At 50.4% G+C, this 23,626-nt stretch overlaps 1 protein-coding gene across 2 annotated transcripts in view; it reads left to right on the top strand.

Annotated features, from left to right (window-relative positions):
- KY (kyphoscoliosis peptidase) overlaps window positions 1–21,040 on the top strand; it is a 28,048-nt gene extending 7,008 nt beyond the window's left edge. The window contains exons 1-12 of one of the 2 annotated variants that reach the window (XM_018080048.3): window positions 3,458–3,590; window positions 4,548–4,610; window positions 6,641–6,715; window positions 8,303–8,377; window positions 8,523–8,564; window positions 9,176–9,226; window positions 10,938–11,020; window positions 11,385–11,493; window positions 12,880–12,997; window positions 17,328–17,516; window positions 18,039–18,229; window positions 19,059–21,040. In XM_018080048.3, coding sequence (XP_017935537.1) covers window positions 3,458–3,590; window positions 4,548–4,610; window positions 6,641–6,715; window positions 8,303–8,377; window positions 8,523–8,564; window positions 9,176–9,226; window positions 10,938–11,020; window positions 11,385–11,493; window positions 12,880–12,997; window positions 17,328–17,516; window positions 18,039–18,229; window positions 19,059–19,966 — 2,037 coding nt within the window. In that variant the 3' untranslated portion in view covers window positions 19,967–21,040. Of the gene's footprint in view, window positions 1–3,457; window positions 3,591–4,547; window positions 4,611–6,640; window positions 6,716–8,302; window positions 8,378–8,522; window positions 8,565–9,175; window positions 9,227–10,937; window positions 11,021–11,384; window positions 11,494–12,879; window positions 12,998–17,327; window positions 17,517–18,038; window positions 18,230–19,058 lie in introns of those variants that run through there. The other variant, XM_008923410.3, reaches the window with a different exon arrangement.
- Window positions 21,041–23,626: the final 2,586 nt, after the last annotated feature.

Raw genomic sequence — 23,626 nt, 5'->3', positions numbered from 1 at the left:
GAGTTATGTGCCCAGGCTTCCTCTCCAGACAGTGGGAAGACCCCACAGCACTGGGATATAACCATCCCCCCGAGGTGGACAGCTAGAGCAGCTCAGGAGAACATGCTCCGAGGAGAAGGGCAGCCCTAGCACTTTTTCCATTACCAGTATCTACAACAGCCTTGGAAAAGCACTTGGACACCCTCAATCTCAGCCCTGGCAGGACTAAGGTGTCCAGCAGCCCCTCTCTGGCACAGTGGAGGCAGGATATCTTCCCACCACACCTTCTGCAACCCACAGCCTTTACAGACTGTTGCAAAGGCAAAACCTGCACAAGAGTTAAAACCCTTTCCCAGGAACACAGCCTATAATTTTCCTTTCCACCCAGCGGGATTCAAATAACCTAATTCTTGCTCTACATTCATACTGTCTCTCTCTCCCCCCCATCACCCCTGGAGAAATGCCAGCCATGTGGTAAATACATGTAATCATGGCACTTGGATAGCAGCTCTTGTTCTCCAGCCATTAATTGACCTCCCTGGGATTTAGGTGAACATTTGAAGTCCTGCAGGAAGCCCAGTGAGCTGCATTTATTTGAAAATCAACATGGCATTAACAGGCTTTCTCCTTTTCCTTCTCAAAATGCAAATATTTTACCTTCAAAAATATCCTGGCCCATGGAAAGATGTTGCTGGTCATTGCCTTATCTCAGGCCAGCAAGGGGGTTCCTGTGCATGGGAAATTCATGGCCATGGAAACTTCTTGGAGCAGGAGGACTCCCTGCTGTAGGGGAGGCAGCAGCACCCACCTTGAGCACAGCCTGTGTCTTCCTCACGGCATGCACAGAAAAACACCATCAGAAATATTCCCTTTCCTCTCTCAAGGAAAAAACAGAGGATAAAAGAGAAGAAAAGAAAATGCAAAAGAGCCTTCAAAAACCAACCACCTTCTCCCCGAGGACTGGCATTTCTAGGAAAGCAGAAGCTCCTTTCAGATGCTGTCAGTGTGCTGGGAACACGTGGTTGGATGCAGGTGAGGCCGGCACAGGAAGGCAGCAGAGCTCAGCCCATGAGCAGCCGGGCCAGGAGCACCCAGCTCACCAGGAAGAGAGATAAAATGAGGCTCTACTGAATTTTACAGCCTGGCAGGAAAGAAAGTGCCAGCAGCCCCCAGAGCAGTGACCACCACGTGCTGGGCTGTGGAGGCTCCAGCTCAGAGCTGCCAGGGAAGGAACACATCAGCTCAATCTCAGCTGGTGCCACCAGAGCATCCACACTGAGCTCGGCTCAGGGTCCCAGCGTGGCCGGGGCTGCACCCCTGAAAACCTGCTTTTACCAACATCCCCAGACAGACCTTTTTCCTTTGCGTTGTCACTGAGCCACCACCTTTTTGGAGCTGGAGAGGAATGAGGGCAAGAGCAGATCTGGAGGAGCAGCAAAGCCAGGACACACAGGGAAATCCCTGTGGGTGGGAGGCAGGAGCAGAGCGAAGAGGCTTAGAGCAGAATTTGGTGCAGGGCTGAGGGGAGACCAGATTTAGGATTCAGCCATGCCAATGAGTAGTTCAGGAGATCAGACTGTCCCACCCGGGACATGAGGGAGAAGGGCCCAGAGGGCCAAGGGCTGCACCCCAGATGAGTGGCTGGGGAGGAAAGGGTGCTCTGTGCTGGGCAGGAACAGGCAGGAGCTGCAGGGCTCAGTGACAGGTGAGAGGGGAGTGCTAAAGGCCAACAGGCAGATGGCAAAAGTGTGATTAGAAAGTCACTCCAGCCATAAATCTTGGGGACCTGGAGACGGGCAAGCCCCAGATGGTTTGGAAAGTCTGCCTGGCGGAGCCCAGCCCAGCTCAGCATGCATCTGGCCCTCCTTCTCCTCACCAGGTTTAACCACCTCCAGCCAGCTCCTCATGGCCAGAGCTGAACTAGAAACCCCTGAACCTGAAACCACTCCAATGAGCAAACTAAAAACAAAACCACTACCTGGACTAACGACAACATTATCATCCATCCCGACACAGAACTCTCGCTCCATTATTGGGGGTTACACACACATCCCATTCCTGACACTCCCCTCCTGGCAGGGATGCTGTGGCACCATCCAGGGGGGCACAGAGGGTCCAGGATGGTGCAAAGATGCACCAGCAGAGCTGGGTGGAGGAAGGCTCCCCGTGGTCACGCACGCTATTTCTGGATATGCTGAGGAGCTGCTCGGGGCTGGATTTGCAGGCGAGCACGGGGGCGTATCAGCTGTCCCTGCTTTGGAAGGGGCTCAGGAACAGCACAGGGGCAGGAGATGGGGAGGGAACAGGATTTATATGGAGATCCACGGGGAAAACCCGTGCCTCCAAACACAGTAACATAACACCAGGTAGTAGTACCAGCTCCTGCCTGTGGATCCAGGACAACAACTTTCCCCACGCGCAGCCAGAAGAGCCCACTGCTCTCTCACTCCTGCCTGAAAAGCAACACCCACAAAAAGCACCCCGCCCATGCCAAGCTCCCGAACCCCCTCTCTGCCAGTGGGTGCCTCCTGCAGCCCTTCCCAAAGCTGCCAGAGAGCCCTTCAGCCCACAGGTGCTGTCGCTCCCCCGGGACCCCCGGCCAAGCCAGCGGGGGTTTGGCAGCACGGCCGGGCCAGGGGCCAGGGGTAAAATTAGAAAGCCTGTCCCTGCCAGCCCCTGCTGCGACCTGCAGGGACCAGCTGAGCCCAGTTGCTAACCTGCACTGTAACCCTTCATGTCCCCTCTCCTGGAGGCTGGGACAGTTACTAGAAAGCCAGGGATTTGCAGGGCTTTCCTTTTTGATCAGCCATCTCCAGCTACCCCAGAGAGCCGGGCTCAAGGGCTGATGAGGCAGTGGGAGCTGGGTTTTTTGGATCCTTTGGGACAGTTAGGATTACACCCTGCAATTTTCATCACTGCTGTCCCTTTGCACACCGGCCAGCCCTGCAAAGACTCATCCTCCCTGCTGCACAGGCTCGTGCCTGCTCTCCATCCAGCCCCTTGGCCCCACCGCTGCCCTCCTGCCGCAGTTATTGTTATTATTTACGCTCCCAAGCATCCTTTGAGTTCTGCCGGGGGACAGGATCCAAAGAGAAAGCCTTTTAAGGATTTGTGCCAGCGCCGGGAAGCGAATCCCCCCCAGCGAACAGCGGTGCTGGGGGATTTGAGTGCAGACAAGTGCTTAAAGCCGAAAAGGGCAGCGAGGGGAGGGAGCCGGGGGCACGCTCTGAAACCAGACCCCCCCGCCCAAAACGCAGCTCCTTCCTCTGCTTTAGGAAACGGATCCCTCCTGCGATTTCCTTTCAAAGGTGACTTGTAACCTCTTCATTAGGGTCGGCTTTGGCAGAGCCCTGATGGTGCAGCTGGCAGGGCCGGGGCTGCGGCTGGGCGGGAGCGCGCTCGCCTTTCCAAGGCTGGGAAGCAAAGCCGGCCGCTCGCTGCAGCGGCAGCTCGGCGGGAGCGCCCCGGCCATGCACTGATGGGTACCATGGACTTTAAGACAGACCCCAGTGCAGTAACCATCAACCTGCTGCTCATTGTGCGCCCCGAGGAGGCAGCGAGCAAGAAGAAGGGGCAGCGAGAGGGGCCCAAGGGAGGCGGCCGAGGCGCAGGTAACGTCCCACCTGCGGCGGGGCGAGGCGGGGAGGGCTGCGGGCGCAGACGGCAAAGAGAAGCAGCAGCTTTGCAGCGGGGTTTGGGCTTCCCCCCCTCTTTCTCCTCTTTGCAGACATGCTGCAAACCCCCAGACGTGCAGCCGTTTCGGCAGAAGCCCGGCGTGCCCGCGCCGGCGCTCCCGGTGCAGCGGGCAATGCCCGGGGCTCGGTCCGGCTCCGGGGCGCGCAGCCCGGGGCGCAGGAGGAGCAGGGGACACGCACAGGCACTAATCCGAGGACCGTGTTTGCACCTTGCTGTGCCCTGCAGTGGCCCCGAGGTGCCTCCACGGGCTCTCCCGGCTGTGCGAGGGGAGCAGGGAGAGGGCTCGGCCCGTTTCACTCCACACGGTACCTACTGCACCGGAGTACGGGGTAGAACTGTTTTGTCTGCAGTGTGCCCGGGCTTTGTCTCGATCACTGTCCTGAGCCATTTATAGCTGCAGCTTGGAACGGCGTCCCTGGCCCAGCTCCTATCCTGCAGCGGGTCTTCCAAAAAGCCACGGTTGTGCTCTGCAACTGTAAGGGGACCCTCCCTGCAGAAGTAAAGGGAGGAGAAGGAATATTCCTGCTCTAAAACCTTGGGGAGAAGCCGGATTTTCAGGCAACCAGTCCCAGGCTAACAAGGATAGGCAAAGCTATCACAAAAGTTGTGTTCATGTTTCATCTAACACAGCACCCAGCACCTGCCCATCAAAGTGACTTAGATCTGGACTGTTGCACTTTCTGCCTCTCAGTATTTAGCAACAAGAACTGCACCCAGTGCAGCAGATGAGAGAGGGAAGGTGGATCCCGATGACACCTGAGTTCAGCTGGGTTGGTGGGTTACATAAGAGGGTTTGCGGTGCTTGGCTCCAGACAGTGCCAGCACCTCACTCCAGGAGGACACCCTGCCAATCTCCTGTTTATATCTTACAGGTCTGGAGGATGATGGCAATGGAAACAGCAGATCACAGCCACCTCAGAGGAGAGACCTTAACGGTATGTGAATGTCCCTCTCTACTGATAAACCAACCCCAGCACACACAGCCCAAAGCCCTCAGCACCCACCTGTGCCTCTGGAGCACAAATGTGCTTCAACCAACCCATCCCTTTCCAGGGGGCTTCAGTGGAGGCACACAGAGGGCTTCCCACATGCCATGGGAAGTGCCCCCTCCATGCTCTCCTCTGCAGGAGGGACGTTGTGGCACTGCCAAGCCCCCACACACCCGTCTGCAGGGACTGTCCTGCCACGGAGCTCGCTCCTGTTACAGGTACACGGAGCTCTTACGTTTCACAGCCAGCTGATGGCAGGGGAAATTCAGTGCCCCAAATCACTCAGGTTGCAGACAGAGCTTCCAGAGACTTCCCCAGCACTCACACAGCTTAGGCAGGGTCTGGGATGTGGAAGGTGAGGAACCTTTGGGGTCTCAACCGTCTATCCACCAGTCTTTTCTTCATCTCCCTCACTCAGAGACTGAGCACAAGGCAAGTGTGATTCCTATCCAGGAACAATGTGACTACTAGCCCTGGATGTTCCCCTGCCAATTCCCAATCCCCTGCCCTGAAGCAGTTCAGGAGGAACATGACCCCAGGACTGCAGTGCAAGGGGATAGAGCAGTTCTCAGGGAAGGGGTCAGACCATCCCACCTGCTTTCCTGGTAGTCTAAGCCTAACATGGTGTTTAGCAGAGAAAGCCGTGGGCAAAGGTAGAGCAAGACACTTAATTCTCATGGTACCAGACAGTAGATTTTAGCTACACCAAGGAGGAGCTTTGCTTCCACAGGCACACAATAGCAGCATGCAAAAGCCACGGCTGCTCCCAGCAGAATGCTCAGCAGGAGCCCTGACCCAAGTCCCTCTGAAATCAGTGGTGGCTGGAGGGTGCTCACAGTCTGGGAACAAGCAATATTTCATGGCAAGGCAGTACTCTGAGGGTTTTTACAAACCAGGTAACAAAAGCCTCCGCTCTGGGAAGTAAATAAATATTCTGCACTCTCTCCCTCCATCATGCTCAAGAGGGTCTGCAACCAGAGCTGCAGAGCAGAGTCAGAGCCTCCTATATGAGAGGATGGTCTTTATTGATCATTTCCCACTCTGAATTAATGGCAGGAGTATTTAGGATGCACATGGGAATCCTTCCCTCACAACTCTACGTTAGGCATTGTTTAAGCCTCTGTGAGGACTGCTGAGGAATTCAGACACCAGAGGAGCTCTGGCTCCTCTGGCACAGCAGGGGTTAATGAATTCCCCTTCAATCAGCCACACTAGTGTCCCGATGAAGCCTCTGACACCCCTGGTGCTGCCACAATATTTTCAAACATATAATCCCCAAGCCCACTGAGGCAAAGGGGCTGTGGCCCCACTCCACAAGATCCCATCACTCTGGGGCTGACCCTTGGAGAGGTACCTGGACAAGCTGTGAAACCCAGGTTCCTCTGGTGCTGGTCTCCACTGGCTGGTGGGATGGTGATCCCACAACACTTTGGAAAAGAGCGAGGGATCACCCTGGCCAACATGCACCCTGCCTCTGGCAAGGCTGGAGCACGGGAGCAGTGTGGGAATGAGGGCTCAGTATCACCTGGCATTTGCTGCCGTCAGCACAGCCTGGGGAGCAGATCTGTGCTGCCCCGGACACACCAGGTGCTTCCCACACCTCCCTCTGCTCCAAGGATTCCCGGGCCAGCCAGCTTTGCAGAGACAGCCAGGGGCTCCCAGAGGGGACAGATGAAGATGAGAATGACACTGAAAACCACACCAACACTTCACCTCCTCCCACCTACCCCTTCAAACACCCATGCCCAACCTCCTGACCTGCACCCTGAGCAGCAGTCTGGGCTGGCACATCCCCCTGGAGTGGGGTCAGGCACCCTGGGCCATGAGCAACTGGGTTTTGAAGCTGGAGGACAGGGTTGAGTTTTTGGGGTCGTTACTTACTTTGCTGCTGAGCAAGGGCACGGATTTAACCTCCCTCCATGCCAGGCACTTCTGCTCTCCCCGAGGCACTGAGATGTTTTCCTTTGTGCAACCAGGCTGGCGTGTCTCCGGGCAGCCCTGGGAGCAGACAAAACCCAAGACAAAACCCATCACTTCGGGCTCTGACAAAGGTAAGTCGTGACCCAAGAGACAGAGCAGACCCCCAGTGAGCTGCCAACAAGCTTTTTCTCTAATAAAATAACCTCAGAATACCCCAAAAGGGAGATAAAACCCCAGCCTGGGCCAGCTGCAACCACAAAGCACTTGCTGGCCAAAGACTTGTCTGGCCACACAGCACAAGGAGAAGAACAAGTGTTTCTTTGAGCAACCTGGTCTAGTGGAAGGTTCCCTGTTCATAGCAGGAGGTTGGAATAAGAGGAGCTTTAAGGTCTCTTCTGATCCAAACCATCCCATGATTCTATGATTCTTTATGAGGATGTCTTGATCAGGAATAATTAAAAAAAAAGTCATAAAAGCATCAGTGACCATTTCATACCATTAGTTTTTAAAGCAAGGGATATAGAACTTTGAAAAATTCCTGTGGAATTACATTTCTCATTTGTTAAATGACTTTTAAACTCACTGGGAGAAGGCATTCTTCAATGGCAAGTCTGTTTTTTGAAAACTAAGAATTTTAATATATGGGCAAAAACCGAGACATTGGAAGTTGGTGAGAAAACCCACAAAACCCCAAAGCTGTAAAATAATCACGAGAAATAGAAAAGGACCCCTGAAAATATAAAAAACCTTAAGGAAATCAAACCATTTGCAGGATTCATCCCTTTGAGAAATAACTTCACTTTTCTTTGAATTAACTGACAAAACACACCAGCCAGCTGTGATCTTGACACCCTGATACCTGCACCACCCCACAACTGGGGTCAAACTCTAGTGTTTAGGGGTTTTACAGCTTTTCTTACCTTCTGCTTTTGGAGCTTAAAGGACATCAAACCTCTCTGCACAATCCCAGGAGAAACCTCACTTTTCTAAAGTTAAATGCTATGGTAAAATTTATTCTTTGATGAAAGTGCAGATTCCCACCTAATTAGCAAGTTCCAAGAGCTGACTTTCAAGGAAAACCCCAAAAGTTATGAGATTCCTGATAAAATTGTAGGTGGTATCACTGGATGGCAGCCCCAAGGTGCATTAACATCTTGACCTTCAGTCTCCCAGGTAACCTCTGTCTGATCTGAAACAGGAGCCCAGGAGCACGTTGTGCTCCTCCAGGGAACCTCAGGGGCTGCAACACCTCCTGAAATACCTGCCCAAAAAATGCAGTCTCTCTCAAAAAAATGATGTAGTTCTTATAAGACACTCCCTAACTTTTTTCCTTGTATTTCTCTCTCTGGAACTTTAAAGACCACGCTCCAATTTCCACAGGAGGTTGTTCTAGAGCATCATGGCACAACTGGATGTGGCTCTGCCAGGACACTGCCTCTTACAGGCCTTTGCCAGACATTTTAGTATCACAAGTCAAACCATTTTCATCGCTCCAAGCCTTTTTCTGTTTAATTCCAGGAAAAATCAATGAAAGACATTGATTCTCTGCTTTCCACAGCTCCATCAAGAGCTCTTTAATATGGTGATAAACCTTTGCAATCACCAGAGCTGTTGCTTTGTCTGAAGTTAAGAGCTGCCTCAGCAGGCAATCCCGCCCTTCTCCTCCAAATCCTGGTTAGTTTTCCATTTCTTAGGGAGTTTATCATCATTTTTTCCAGGAACCCAAGTGACAGTGGAGATTCATTCTGAGGATACACCCCTCAAACCCATCAGGATACTCTCCTTGGAAAAAGGTACATTCCCTGGCTTTAAGCCCTGGCAGAGGCTGGGAGCATCCTTCCCTCCCTGTGCAGAAGCCGGGGAGCCGGAGGGGACGCTGTGCCCCTGCAGCCGGGGCAGGGCTGTGCTCATCCCACTCACCGTGCCGGGTTGTTGCAGGTTCCCAGCGGCTTCCTGGCCTGAGAGGACACAACAACAAAGGTGAGGCTCTGCTCTACCACAGCACGTCTCCAAGCCATCCCTCACCCGGGGAGCTGTTCCCAGGAGGACGCGGGCTCCTCCTGCCCGTCGGAGGCTCCTGAGAGGCCGCCAACCCCGTTCTCCCTGAGGGGAGATGCTGCTGGTTCCTGCCCATGCCTGCGGCTTGAGGAGCAAAATCCTTCTGCTCCTGGGGTGGGGGGTCTCCTCCTCCTCCAGCCCTGGCACAAGGCAGGTGCTGACAGTCTGGGGGCCGTGGGGTCCCTCAGAAACCCTCCAGGGGCCGCAGAGCTCAGTGGGGTTATAGCCTGGCAGCTCTGGAGCTCAGCTCTCCCCCCTCCACACCTGGGGGGTTTGATGTCCCCAGCCCTTGGGCTAGAACAGGAGATGCCTGGCTGCTGGGGAATGTGGCTTCAGTGGGATGGCAGGGAGGGGACTCGGAGCACACTCCGCAGGGTGCTGACATCCATGTCGGAATGCAAGGGAATGGGCAAAGATGAGCCTCAGTTCCAGCTTCTTCCACCCAGTCCTGCTCCCCAGAACCACCTATTTCTGCTTCTCTTTTCTCCCCTGCCAACAACTTCCCACCTCACGCTCCCTTCTCCACTTTGCAGGTTTCCAGGGAACCGAGGCCCCGCGGCCACCGGGAGCAAAAGACCTGCACGGTAACTCTTTTACCACAAGCGGCGTTCAGCTTCCCAACCCCCTGCCCGTCGGGATGGCTGATGGGGGCGGCTTTGGGAACATCACACTGTGCCCAAGCCCTTCCCAAGGCTCCACAGTCAGGGAAGGCTCCTCAGCAGAGACACAACCCAGACTAACTGCACATCACTGCAGATCCCACTCCTGCATGGAGCTGTGCCTCTATAACCTGGCAAAGACAACCCTGACAACCAAATTTAAAAAAAAAAAACAAAAAACACAACGAAATCCCCTTCCCAAAAGACAAAAAGTAATTTTCAAAGCTGTATAGAGGGGGAACCTTTAAACGTGTAAATCTGCTTCCTCTCTCTTTGGGTCAGTGTAACAGCCCCTTTTCAGGGAAAACACAGATAAACAAACAAGCCTGATATAGAAACACGAATTTTGGCATACAGGCCACCCATGCACATCCCTGTGCCTGCGTCCCACCTGGCAGGCAGCACTGGAACTGGGATGTGGGATGTCCCCAAAACCCTTCCCTGGGGCAGAGGTTTCCCGGAAGAGCAGGGCTCACCTTAACAACACACCTTTGCAAGTCAGGAATAGACCTTCTGGCCACCCCCACAGCGGGCTGGAGCCTGGGCCAGAGACTTGGTTTGGGGAGCTGGAGGGGGAGCAGGGGATGAATACAGATTCCAGAGGCACTGCTGGCTTCTCAAGTGGGACAGGAGGCTCTTGGAGCCTCTCATGCATCCTGCTCCCAGCACTTGCTGAGCAGGCAGAGGGGGGTCCCACTTGCCTAAGCAGGGTCACAAATAAAGCTGAAATGACCAGCTGTGCCCAATCCCAGCCCAAGGCAATCCATGCTCCAGGCAAACAGCAGCTCCACTGCACTGTTCATTCACCTCTCCCAGCACTCAGGGGTCACACAAGAGTGTTTGCACTTCAGGATCTCTTAAATCCTTTTTTCCAGAGAAATAACAATCCTATGGAGAGAGCTAGAGGAGTGTCTCAATCCTGAATGGCTCTGACAGCACAAGACAGGGGAGAGATGGCTGTAGCACTCAGTTCTCCTCTCACCAGCCAGCAGAGCAGGGAGGGCTGAGGTTCAGGCTCACCGATGGGAGACAGCACTGTCAGCTCATTCCAGGACTGTTAAAAAAATCAGTTATCTCATTAATTAGGGCAAGTTATTAACCCTTTCTTCACACTGATGAGAACCAGGGGCCTGAAGCCTGCAAAGACACAGACAGAGAGTGAGGTACAGTTGTTTCAGACCAACTGCTCCCAGTGTGACATTCCTCATGGGCCTGAATTCCTGCAGAATCGTGGCCCTTTACCATGCAAAACTCCTGGGCAAATCCAGATCTTTATGTGCTTTTTAAGAAATGAAGTTTTTTTCCAGGGCTTGCACAGCACAGATTTTCCCTGCCAGTTCTCCATTGTATCTCCTGCCCCTCCATACGATATCCTGGGATTTCCTATGCTGTTATGCAGTGCCAAAGTCACAGAGGCAGCTCCCACTCCAGCACTGCCCAAATTCTAGCAGACTAGACAGGATGGCTCCTGCTTTCCATGCAGCTGGCAGGGACCTGCTGTGGGTGCCCTCATGTCCTCTGCTCCCTAAGCACCCGCTGATGGATTCCTCCCTGAGCTCTGTCCCCTTCTTCAACCATACAGCCAGGAAAAACACACCCTCCCTTCCCAAAACAATGACAACTCGTTTCTTCCCAGCGTATCCATGGGACAAATCCTCTTTGAAATCCATGCCAGTAGATCTGCAGCAACTTAAGAAGCTGGATGACTACGCATTAAAAGTAAGTCTTGCTTTTGCCTCTGTCCTCCTCCCAGTTCCCCTCCGGGGACGTTCCATGAAACCTGGCTCCCAGAACTGACACCAGCTTAGGCTGAGCTATGGGGCAATGGCCTCAAAATCTCCCAAACAAGTGGAAAACCATTTCCCTGCAAACATTAGCAAAGAGATCCCACACTAGGAGGGAACTATAACCAAAAATACACGGACCTAGAATTGTAGTTCCATTGTTACGGAAACGGGAGGCAGAGGAGTCTCTGGCAGTTGGGGTCTCACTGGTTTCAGAAGAACAAGGGAATGGGGAGGACAGGAGATCTACCACAGAGATTTCTTCCCCATGACCAATGCAGTGCTTCCTCCTCACACAGGTGAATGTCAAGAGCAGTGTGGAGGACCTTGTCAAAGCCCTGCTTAAACAAGCCCGGACTGAGCTGGAAAAGGTCCGAGCCATATGGATGTGGATATGCCACCACATAGGTAGGCTGAGATCCTCAATGGAAAATAAGGCTGTTGCTGGAAGTTTGTATCTGTGGGCTAGTTCCATGTGCTGGGTGGAAGGAAGGCTTTCTGGAGGTGTTTACCTCAGGTATATATATCCTGAGGTTTTCTCATCATGCAACGTTATCTATCCTGGAAGAGCACTGACAATATAAACTCCTTTCCTGGATGGATTTTCAGTGAGAGCACTGCCCCCTGGGCACCTCTTCCCACCCAACTCAATCCCGTGATGGGCTGCTGTCCCCATGCAGCAGTAGCACTCACCATTATTTTAGCTGCCGTTTCTGGCATAAATACAGAGCTGGGTGCAGCCAGCCAGCTCTGCACACCCCTCAGAGTGCTGCATGGCTTTACTGGAGGCCAGTGAACAGCCCTGGTGGAATGGCCAGCCCGTCCCAGCGCCTCAGAGCCGACACTGGGGAGGCACCAGCCGAGCCCCTCGGATAAAAGACAAGCAGTGGCAGCATTTCATCAGAGCACACACAGGGGCACAGAGCCTGCTGCCAGCTTTTCCTTCCCCTGCCCCAGCACTGAGGGGAGGCTGAAGCAGCTGATGCAGCATTTCTGAGAGCTTTGTCAGAAAAATACGTCCGTATTTTAAGAAAGAGGTTGTGGACACGGCCAAGGTTGGTGGGCATTGAATTAACCTTCCCAGACCGGTTCCTCAAGCTCTGCCTGAGGGAGCCCTGCTGTGCTGCTTTTCTGCATTCATTCCAACAAATCAAGACTTCTTATGCTTCCAGGTATTAGTATCACCAGGCTGGACTGGGCTTGGAGCAACCCAGTCTGGTGGAAGGTGTCCCTGCCCACGGCAAGGGGTTGGAATGAGATGGGCTTTAAGGTCCCTTCCAACCCAAGCCACTCTCAAATTTTATGACTCACTTGCAACAAATCACTTCAGGTATTTCCCAACAAGCTGCTTTCTAGGTATTTTTAATACAAACTGCACATAAAGAGTGCAAAAAGCTCAGTGGTTTCCTTTGAGGTAACACCAGTCTGATTCCTTCAAATGCAGAGTGCTCTGGTTTTTACTGGGAACTCTTGAGACTGTAGATCCTCCACACAAGGGCAACCCCCGGGGATGCCCACTTCCCCACCCCAAAAAAAAAAAAAAAAATCAGAGTTTTCCTCCCATTTGGATTCAAGTGCTAAACCCCAGCCCAGGCTCAGAGCACAGGGTGATGAGGGGCAGAGCCCTCCCTCTGCCCCCAGCACTGTCCCCAGCACGTGCCACCGCTCCCTTCTCTCCCTCCTCTCCGCTCGCGCTCACGGAGACGAAAAGCAACCCGAGCGCTGCTCCCGCTGCCCATCGATCCCACCGCCCCAGGCCTTTGGATGAACTTTTGCCTGTGTTCCCTCCTGCAGAATACGACGTCGTGGGCTACCACAACAAAAGCCAGCTGTCGAGCAAGGCCGAGGATGTGCTTCAGATGGGGAAGAGCATTTGCGAGGGCTACGCCGAGCTCTTCGAGCAAATGTGCAGGTAAATTAACTTCAGAAACATTCAGTGCCAGGGAGAGTTAACATTCCCTGTCATCTCCGTGCCTATCCTGTCTGCCTTTGCATTGACTGATGTGACTTTAAGCAGGACATGGAACTTCAGCTTTCAAGCCATGCTGTGGAAAAACAGCAAGTCCTAGAAAGGTCAATTTTGCTCCCTCCTCCACTCTCTCCACTCCCCTCCCCAGCATAATTTACTTGGTGCCATCTGCTGAGCTTCGCATTGCATTAACATAATGGCAGATGAAAACACGGAGCTAATTTGATTAGAAGAACTAGGATTTTCCTTGGAGTATCTGGATGTGAAGGTTAAAAGCAGAGCAAGACTCGAACAAGGAGCGCTGTCTGCAACGTGCTCCCGTGGAAGAGGTATGCACACCCCCAGAAGGAGCTTTCCCAAAACCCTCTGGAGATCTCTGTCCCTTCCAGAAGCACCACAGGGACACTCAGGCTGTTTTCTGAGGCCAATCTCAAGGTGCATCACCATTGAGGGTAATAATGCACTTCCCATTTTATAGCTACCCTGGCATTTAATGACTAAAAGCCATTCTCCTGCCTACAAAACCTCATGGACTTCACTGGGGATTAGTCCCATAAATTTCCCTCACAACAGAACTTTACAATCACAAATCACACAAGAGGCAGCCCCTTCCTTGGCAGGGAGCACGGGGGCCTTGCAGATGGATGCATCCCAAATCCCTTCTCCCTCACATCCCTCCAATCCAGTAAGGAAAGGAGACGGCTGTAGCACAAGGCAACCCTCAAATGCCACAGCAAGGAGCAACATCTCTCCTCTCCCAGCACCTCTCCTCTCCCAGGAGTTTGCCTTGGATGAGTAGTGAAAGCAAGGAAGGTGCCTGGTGAGTTTGGGGACCAGCCTTATGCAGAAGTGTTGTCCAAGAGAAAACTGGACCTGATGACTCAGGGACATGAGAATGGAAGGGACTTCCTACAGCAATCCTAAGAGGGTGGCTTGTGAGGTGGCTTTCCCAGGGAGCACCTTCCATGTACAAGATTTCCTTGGAAAAATCAAAGACCAGTTATTAATCACATGTGTAAGTAACAACTGGTTTTCCACACCATCCCAAAAGTTTTGGGAAGGTTTTCACCACAAAAGCTACAGGGAAAAGAGAGGTTTAAAGAAAACCAACATACTGAAGTGGAGAGTGCTTCCAACCAACAACATATCCCATGATATGTATTTGGTCCCTTCCAAGCCAAACCATTCTATGATATTGTAACTTGCTTTCTAAAGAGTAACATAAAGAAATAGGATGGTGACATGTGAATTTATAGCTGCATCTTATGGAACAGTTATTAACAGTTGAGGGAGGAGGAAATTTGCATCTGTTCATTAAAAAGCATATGTTTAGTTCATTAAAAGCACTAATCTTGCCAAGGATATTTTTGACTATTTAAAGGTGCTGTTGATTTACTCATAATTCCTCAGTTCCAGATTGATTAGTCACTATGTGATTCAGGAAACCTCCCAGTCAAGCAGCCTATTATGTTGTCAAATACTGTTGTCATTTAGCTAAATGTTTAGCTCCTTTCCTGAAAAACTGTACTCACAGATAACACCCCTTTCTTGCACAGGCATCTCCTCATCCCTTCTTCCCGTGCTCTCTTCAAGTCTTATACTGAGTTTAAGCAGAAAGACAAGAGGCAAAGAGCAGTTATCTTACAGGGAGGTTTTTCAGAGCCAAGTTTTGGGGGGAAAAAAAGGTGTGTTATCATGCCTTTTTTACCTAGCTCCTGTGAGGGAACTTGAACAAACAACCCAATTTGCCAGTCACCAGGAGTCCCCCCCAAAGGTCCTGTCAAAGTCAATGTCTGACACTGATTGAGTCTTACTTGTCCCAGTGCCAGAGGGAACAATTCCTGTTGCAGACACAACTCTGTCACCTCTGAGCACAGCTTTGGCAGCCTGACTTCTTCCCATTAGCTGAGACTCCTGTCACAGAGGAAAGGTGGAAACAGACAGTGGGAAGCTGTCCATGAAACATCACTTTCCAAATATCAGATGTGATTGCAATGAATGCAAACATGGGCTCCTGACCAATATTTCAGCAGCATTTATCAAGAACTGGCTTCTCATCTGACAAGCAAACCTGAGGAGGTAGCACGGCCGAGTGAATCAGGGAGTGTAAATTCACAAATTCAATTTAGGGCAGACCCAGCAGCCTGGACTTAGGGAGAGACTCACTCACCAGGATTAGTGATGAAGGCACAACAATTACTTTCCCAGGAGAGGTTCCAGCAGCACCTCTGGGAGCAAAGCTGGCTACACTGCCTACAGTGGATCAGCCCACTGAGCTGCTCCTTCTTCAGAACCAGCCTGTAAATAATTCAGGTTTCACAGCCTCTTGCCTCTCCTGTTTCCTACAGTCAGAACCTTTCCCTCTTTTCAGGTACAGAGACATACACCTACCTACCACAAACATAAACCATTCTCTCCCTCTGGAGAAGCCAGATTTGCTCCTTTCTTAGAGGAAATTATCGAAGTCAACCTAAAATCAAAGGGAACAAGGTGCCATTGAATCCTGGGGATTACCTGTAGCAAGATCCAGACTATCTCCTACTCTTTTGGAAGCAGAAAAGCAACTTTGTGTTTAACCTCATTGCTACACCAAGCAAATGTTGCCAAATGTTTCTTAAGTCAGTTCTTCCAGTCCAGTTCGTATTTAGGCCATCTTCCACCATCACACTGCCACGTCCACAAGCTCTAGAGACCTTCCCCATCTCTTCTCTCTGCCTGCTTAATTTATCTGTATAAACTCATTTATACAGGATCACTCTTTTCACCACTACAGAACTGTTTTTTTAAAGGATGTTTAAGCCTGGATTTTTGCATATTACTAGAGAGGTCACTGTCTAAATGCTCCAGCCTTTCTTCTGGGAACTTCGAACACATCCAAGCACAAACTCTTCGTGCTGCTTTGCCAGCGTTCACTGTAATTGAGAGCAGTGAGAGCCAATGGCAGAACCTGCCCCTTAATGTTCCCTCTGAATATCCCAGCTAACAAGAATGTCTAGAGGAGCCTGGAAGGATTAGACACCAATCCCCATGAAATTAGTGGGAACATGGTGCTTAACTCCTTGAAACTCCCAGGATCAAATCTTCCCTAAAGCTCACCCGGGCCAGCGCCTGGTCTCAGTTACATGATGCAAATCCAAGCTCTCACCAGTCTCATCAGTGGAGTTGTTCCAGATTTTCTGCCCAGCTCCACGACAGAATTTGGCTCACAGGGGACTGTGGGCTGGCAAGGGTTTTCCAGACCCCTGCAGCACCAGGGTACTCCGTGGCATTCTCTGCAGCCTGGTCACATTTGTTCTGGGTACCCACATAACAGGCAGGGTCCCGCTGCTGCTGCTCCCTCCCCTCCTTTGCTGAGGTGCCCACCTTCCCTCGAAACCAGCATCCTCTCCATGGCAAAAACAGTCCTTCCTACAAGCAGCACTGCACTGCCAATTGCCAGCCAGTATCTGTTAGCAGACCTCAACTTCTTAACAGCCGTGCTAATTATCTTCCCCATAAATATCACTTTTCTCCTGAGCTAAACCCACGGTATGCAGACAATCTTGCTTCAGAAGCCTGCACAGTTTATTACTTAAGGTAGTTGTTCCATTTAGCACACTTTTCAATAAGGAAGAAAAATGTCAGTGCTGTCCTACACAAAAGACAATCCTCCAAGTGAAGCAATTTTAGATTAATGCTGAAATAAGATGCCAGTGTTAGAATCCACTGCTATCATCAGCGGAGAGCTTATTAACACAGTGCTTATTTAAATCTTATTTACACATCCACGCAGGTATTCATTATGTTTTTAGAAAGAGACTATTTAATCATTTCCACCCTGGGCAAGCACAAGCTCACTCTTTCAGGAAACTAAATCAGCATCCACAGTCCCGTGAGGTCTGAGGTACCTTAGCTGGTGTCAAACACCAGGCCCCCCGTCACAGGAGAGGAACAGACTGCACTTTTAATTTATAATTACAATTGTGGACAGCATCAAAGGGATTCCACTGAGTAACAAGACAGAGAGCAATTAAGCCCACTTTATCTTTGTCATCCTCTAACAGCGCTGAATTGATGGTGCATCAGGCAAAAAGAGAGGGAATATGCAAAAACTGGGAGGGAAAAGGCAAAAACTCCAGCGGGACGCTCCTTCTGAGTCTGTGTGCAAAGGGTGCAAGAACAAAGAGCCCAAACAGCCCTACCCAGAACCTCAGGCATCATCACCTTTTTTCCTTCCACAGAAGTACCTGACAGGTGTAAAACAAATCTGCTGCATCTTATCATTCCCTCTCAGTATTGCAGGGGTCCAGTGCAAGAAGCTGTCGGGACACGCCAAGGGATACGGGTACAAGATCGGGCAGACCTTCACAGGGAACTCTGACCACGCCTGGAACGCTGTCTACATTGAAGGAAGGTGGCATTTGCTGGACAGCACCTGGGGAAGTGGTTCTGTTGATGATTCCTTCACCAAGTTCACCCGCAGGTAAAGAACCCCTCTATAGGTTAATACATAAACCCACCACGAAGGCACAAAGAAAGCTGATGGGTTTGGCAAACCAAACAGGGACAAACTTCAGGTGCCAAAGGAAGACCCAAAGCCCTGACAAGGTACCAGGGCTGCCTATACAGGGGATAGAGCATGATCTGTAGAAAGGCAGCAGCCTGAGCAGCAAGCCACAACCTCCTAAAGGGCCACTGGTTCTTCTTATCACTCGTTCAGATTTTTGCAATTCTCCATGGCACTCGATTCACAGCTTTTGTGAATCCATTTCAATCAACACCCAGGGCCTCCCTCTTTCTTCAGGAGGGAGAAAGTGCAAATACCTGGGTTTTATCCCAAAGCTCAGGTTTCTTCTCTGCCTGGAGGATTTCAAACCCAGCGATCTCAGTCTGTCAGCAGCTCAAAGCACTCCAACGTCCTCCTGCCGAGCCCACCATCACTGCGGGGGAAGAATTCAGTTCTTACTATTACTCATATCCCTTTAATTTCTTCCCTCTTTTCCAGGTACAATGAGTTTTACTTTCTGACTCACCCGGCTCTGTTCATTAACAATCACTTCCCAGATAACAGCAACTGGCAGCTCCTGAAACCCACCCTGACGCTGAAGGAATTTGAGAACAACATGCTGCACAGCAGCAACTTCTACACACTGGGCCTGCTGGCCTCGCACCCAGAGACACCCATCATCCAAACAGGTAACACCCCATGGAACAGCAGCTGTAGAGCAGCTTCCCTCCCTCATCCCGCATCCAGCACACGCTGCTGTGCCCTTCTTGAGGAATGCTGAGCACCCTGAGTCCAGCAGCTCTTTTAGCATAAAACCACTCAGGTACCAGCACTGAACACCAGGGCCCATGTTCAAGATCACATCCCTCAGATTTTCCAAGAGCTGCAGGAATTTAACTGGATGGCTAATTTATGAGTGCTGAGAACAGAGTTAAAACTCTGTCAACAACAGAGTCAACAACATTTTAGGACTTAATGAAGTCTTCAAGCTGTTTGGGAACAGGCTCACAAGGAGGCAGAGTATCTCATACCTACACAGTGGACTTTGAAGCTCCTGGGAGCAGCTACTGGACTAGCAGTTGGGTCTGATCACCTCTAATCAAGCCCTTCACGAGCACATGGGCTGATAATAAAATTACAGAATCCCAGAATGGTTTGGGTTGGAAGAAACCTTAAAGATTGTCCCCGGGCAGGGACATCTTCCACTAGATCAGGTTGCTCCAAGCCCCGTCCGGCCTGGCCTGATGGCAGTTTCAATTATATTTCACACAGGCTTTCATGTTCTATTGGACCACAGCTCCATTTCAGACCTCAGAACAGGATAAATGCACATCTCCAAAACAAAGGCCACTCCTTTTTGAGGGCCACAGGTCCAAGCTATGACCTGCCAATTACAGCTCTTCGTTCTACTGTTAGAGAAGCAGCGATTTATTTGGACAGATTAGCCTTCCCAGAACAGGGTGTACATGCAAAAATTGTACTGACACTACTATGCACTCTTTTTTTTTTATTTCCTAGTAAATGGAAAAGCCTCTGTATCTGTGGATTGCCGCTCTGGCACGTTATTTACGTTTAAGCTGAAGGGAACAGATGAACACGGTTTAATGACTTTGAAAAAGCACGGAATGAAGCTGGATATCTACCCACGGGAGACAGGGAGGCACAAGCTGGAGATCTTCGCCAAGCCCTCCAAAGCTGAGGCTTCGGACGGTGTCTACAGCTGCGTGTTGGAGTACGTGGTGGAGTGCGAGTCCGTGGACGAGGCCGCGCGCTTCCCAAAGGACCTGCACCAGCCCGTGGGACCCAGCTGGTTCTCGGAGCGCCAGGGCTTCCTGCGGCCGTCCCACCGCGAGCCCACCATCCACACCAACGACGGGCGCTGCTCCCTCACCTTCACCCTGGGCAAGGACATCAGCGTGCTGAGCTCCCTGCACGCCGACGGCAGCGGCCTCGCCGAGGACATGGGCCGGCGGCACATCATGCAAATCCGCCGCGGGAACCAGATCGAGCTCAAGCTCCACCTCCCGCACGCCGGGAACTTCGTGCTGAAAATCTACTCCAAGAAGAGGTCGGATCCCGGTAACTATGACTACATCTTCAACTACCTCATCACGTGCCTGAACACGGAGGTGAAGTGGCCGGCCTTCCCCCAGAGCTACAGCAAGTGGATGGAAGACTACGAAATCCTGGAGCCGCTGTCGGGCCTGCTGCCCGCCAACCGCAACGTCCAGTTCAAACTCAAAATGCACGGCATAGCCAAGGTGCTGGTTCAGGCTGAGAACACTTACCCTCTCACCCACAACAGAGGCTGCTGGGAGGGAACCTGCAACACCTCGGGGTGCAGAGAGGTGTTTGTGATGGTGCACGAGAACGCCAACCACAGCTTTTACTCACACGTCCTCAAATACGAAGTTGAGACCCAGTAATACTCACTCCTTGTTCTTTCACTCACCTGCATGAACCAACCTTCCCAACGTGCCCCAGGCCAACACAGCTTTAGGAGATCACTCATCCTCTCAGCAAAATCTGTTCTTTCAACAAATGGCAGGACAACGCTTGCAGGCTTTTGCAAGACCACGGGCTCGAAGACGGTCAAAGAAACAGAAAATCCTGTTAAGAAGGGAGCAGCAGTGGAAGACATGAGATAAAAAGCTCACCAATGTTTCAGTAATACTGTCCAGACAAATATATTGAAGAAAACAACTGACTGTCTGGCCATAGGTCACTCTTTAGCCAAGAGTGATTACTGGTTTCCAAATTATGGACCATAAGAAAAGTCTTACAAGGGCTACTCCAAGAAGAATTCACCTAGTTATGGGGCCCGACAAAGAAAGTGCACCCTGGTTTTGAGCAGCAACACTGGGCACAAGGAACTTCAGGATATTTAAACTGAGTTTCTGTACATCTTTAGTCAAGTTGTGTATCCAAGGAGAGAGAGAAGTGTTAGGAAGAAGACACAACATGAAGTTTCCTTGTGCACTTCATTGTCTTACAGATTTAAGTGATACTGCAAAATTGCTTTTTACATTGACTCTTAAATACAATAAATATTTACAATATACAATAATACAATTGTATATACCATACAATCATTTTTACCTTTTTATATTACAGTATTGTAAACACTTTTTCTCCTGTAACTATATCTCAAGCATACAGGTGTTTCCATAACTAAAACTACAGTAAAATGGAGAACAACCACTCCTTACTCCAATCTGTCTACGCAACATTGCATCTAAAAACTGATGGGGTTCTGTGGGATAGCAAGCTGAGTGACATTATTATCATGTAAAAACTATTTGGTGCTGTACTCTTGTAAAAAAAAAAACCCATGCACAAGGAAAGGGGGGCTTCTAGTGAATCCCACCACAAATGCATGTCCTAAGATGGAGCAACATTTTCACAATTGATTCAGATGTCAGTGAGCATTAGCATGACCCAAATGATACTATGTTTGAGCTTGAATTGAAAATAAACCTGTTATGTTTTTGCACTCTGTTTCCTTGACCCAACAATATGAATTCTCTTCACAAAGCTGCTGCATTTTCCACACAAGAAAGGTGGGTTATTCCTACACTCTCTCCTCCCCCATGACTGGGTGGCAGGAGTTATTCATGCTGGCACAGGGCTGCCCATCTGCAGGAGGATTACTCCCACGTTACTCCCTCTACCCCAGCACCCAGGTTTGACCTCCTTGACTACCTGGAGCCAGATTCAAGTATCAGAACTCTCTGTGAGGACACAGGATGCTGCAGACACGATTTGCAAGCATAAACACAACATGTAACCTAACAGGGCTTACTCCAGGGTGCCGGGAGTACAGCAATGCTTTGGGGGTTTTTTGTACTTGGGAGACAAGGAGGCTCCATATGTGACATAAAAGTAGGTTTTAAGTCCTCCCCTAAACAGCTAAGTGTCTTTGCCCTCAAAAACTGGTGGCAGCAGCTCCTCCCTGCAGGAACACTAACAAGCCTTGCAGCTCAGCAGGCTCTGCTCCCCGGACACCAACACAGACTGAACAGCACAGATGCAAGACACACTCGGGGATTTTTTGATTACCTAAGGACCTTGAAGGCTAAAGCAAGTATTGTCTGTCAGCACAGACAGCCCTGGTTTATTTTGGTGCCTGGCAGAAGGATCCTTTTTTCTCAGATCCCACTTTTCAGATCAAGGAGGACACACTGCAGCAGCTTTCATTTCACAGGTCACGCTGACCCAGTCAAACACATCACTTCTTACAATGGGAGGATAAGGAGGCATCTCAGAGAGCTTAGGGACTACAGAAAACAACTTCTTCCACATAACAGAGTCAAGGATACTGAATCACAGACACCCTTTGTGGAACCAAACACTTGATGTTCACTCACAAACAGGCAGGAGTAGCTGGCAGACACAGCACAGCCTTTCTGCTTAGTGACACTGCTGTGAGCATGGCCCCTGCTCCTCGTCTCAAAGACTCACTTTCACAAGGTCTCTCTCTAACTCCACATGCTCTATTTCTGTCTCCAGATGGTAGGGGCAACAAAAAATTACTCCAAAGGAATAGAGAGGGCAGTTTATACAGTATTGCCCCCTATGTAGCACAATCTCAGGGAGTAATCCCTCTCCCTGCCATCCAACCCTGCGAAACCCAGGCACCTGCAATTACACACATATGCAGAGGCACAGACAGACTTTAACTCCTCAACGTTAAGAGTGACCCAAAGTACTGCCACACCCACAGCAGAACATTTCTGGCACAATGAAGACAGAGAGAGCCTGCACAGCTTCCCACTCTGGTGATGTACAAAAGTAAGTACTGAAAATTAAGTTCCACACTTTTGTCTCAGACAGAAAACAAACATCTGGCTCAGCCCTGCAAATGTGCAAGAAATTCTTTAGTGCTATCGAAGGCATCAGTTCAAAGACACAGAACCTCTCTCCTGCTTCCTTAATTATAAAGCTTCCAGGGCCAGGTGATTATTCTAAGGCAGGTTTGACACTGCAAAGGCCTGAAAAACCCTGCAGCCCCAGATAAAAGCACCTCAGAAGTCTGCACTTGCTGTGACATCTCCCTCCGGGATAAACACGGCTTCTTCTCCTCCCCCTCATAAAAAATGTGCATTCTTCAGCGAAGCCAAGGCTCCAACACCAGGAGAACAGCTCTGGAACAGACTTCTCAGTTATCTTGGGACATCTGCAAAGAAAGAAGGTGGGAAGGACAGAGCACACACACCAGCACAGAGAAGGAACTCAGCAGTTCCCCTAAATTTTACTTTAGGTCACATTAGTTCAAGGTTTTACAGCCTATTCTCTCAACAAAGTTACTTATTACAGGTATTAGAAATTGATAAACACTGTAGGATTATAGCTGCTAATTAAACAAATGGATCATCTTCAGGCTTGCTCTTCCCTTCTGCCAGCATGAACTGCCAGTGTACCTCAAGGAAAGGAATATGGAAGAGAACACCAGTAATGAGGCAAAATGCCTTCTAAACTTCTGAAAACACTGCACAATGCAACACTTGGTAACTAACTTAACAAATCCTCAGGAAATATAGTGCTATTTGGGAGGTATCATTTAAAAAATGAAATTGCTGGCATCCTTAAGGACTTGAGGAATCCCTAAGGGTTCTGGCATATCACACACTGGGTGCACCTAGAGGTTCATCTGCAAAAAGGAAACAGTTTGTTCTATTTTGCTGTTCAGTTTTTATCCAAATGCCCCATGGCCAACATGTCCTTATTTGAGATCTGGATGGACAAGGTGGATGTTCCAAAAACACTTACCTGTGGACAGCTCTGAAGAGCCAGTTGTGGGCAGTTCATTACAAAGGCTGCACAAGGAGAATCCAGAAGGGATTTGAAGGTTTTATCCTGTGCAAAGAACTCCAGAAGAAAGCCAAAATAAAAGGACTTTTGGATTCAAAGGTCTTTGAACTCTGGAATGCAGTTGCATGACCAAGTGCAGTCCCAGTCTGCAGCCAGGCATCACCTTTGCTGGACTCATCTGCCTCACCTAATGCTTGGGTTTTGCATGTGTGGTGCTTTTGAATTCCTGTTTATTGACAGCATCAAGCTGCTCTAAGACAAGTTGAAGTTGACAG

Source organism: Manacus vitellinus, unplaced genomic scaffold (assembly GCF_001715985.3).
Source record: "Manacus vitellinus isolate BGI_N305 unplaced genomic scaffold, ASM171598v3 scaffold_49_pilon, whole genome shotgun sequence".
NCBI lineage: Eukaryota > Metazoa > Chordata > Aves > Passeriformes > Pipridae > Manacus > Manacus vitellinus.
The sequence above is the reverse complement of the archived record's forward strand: the minus strand, read 5'-3'. Positions and strand labels throughout refer to the sequence as shown.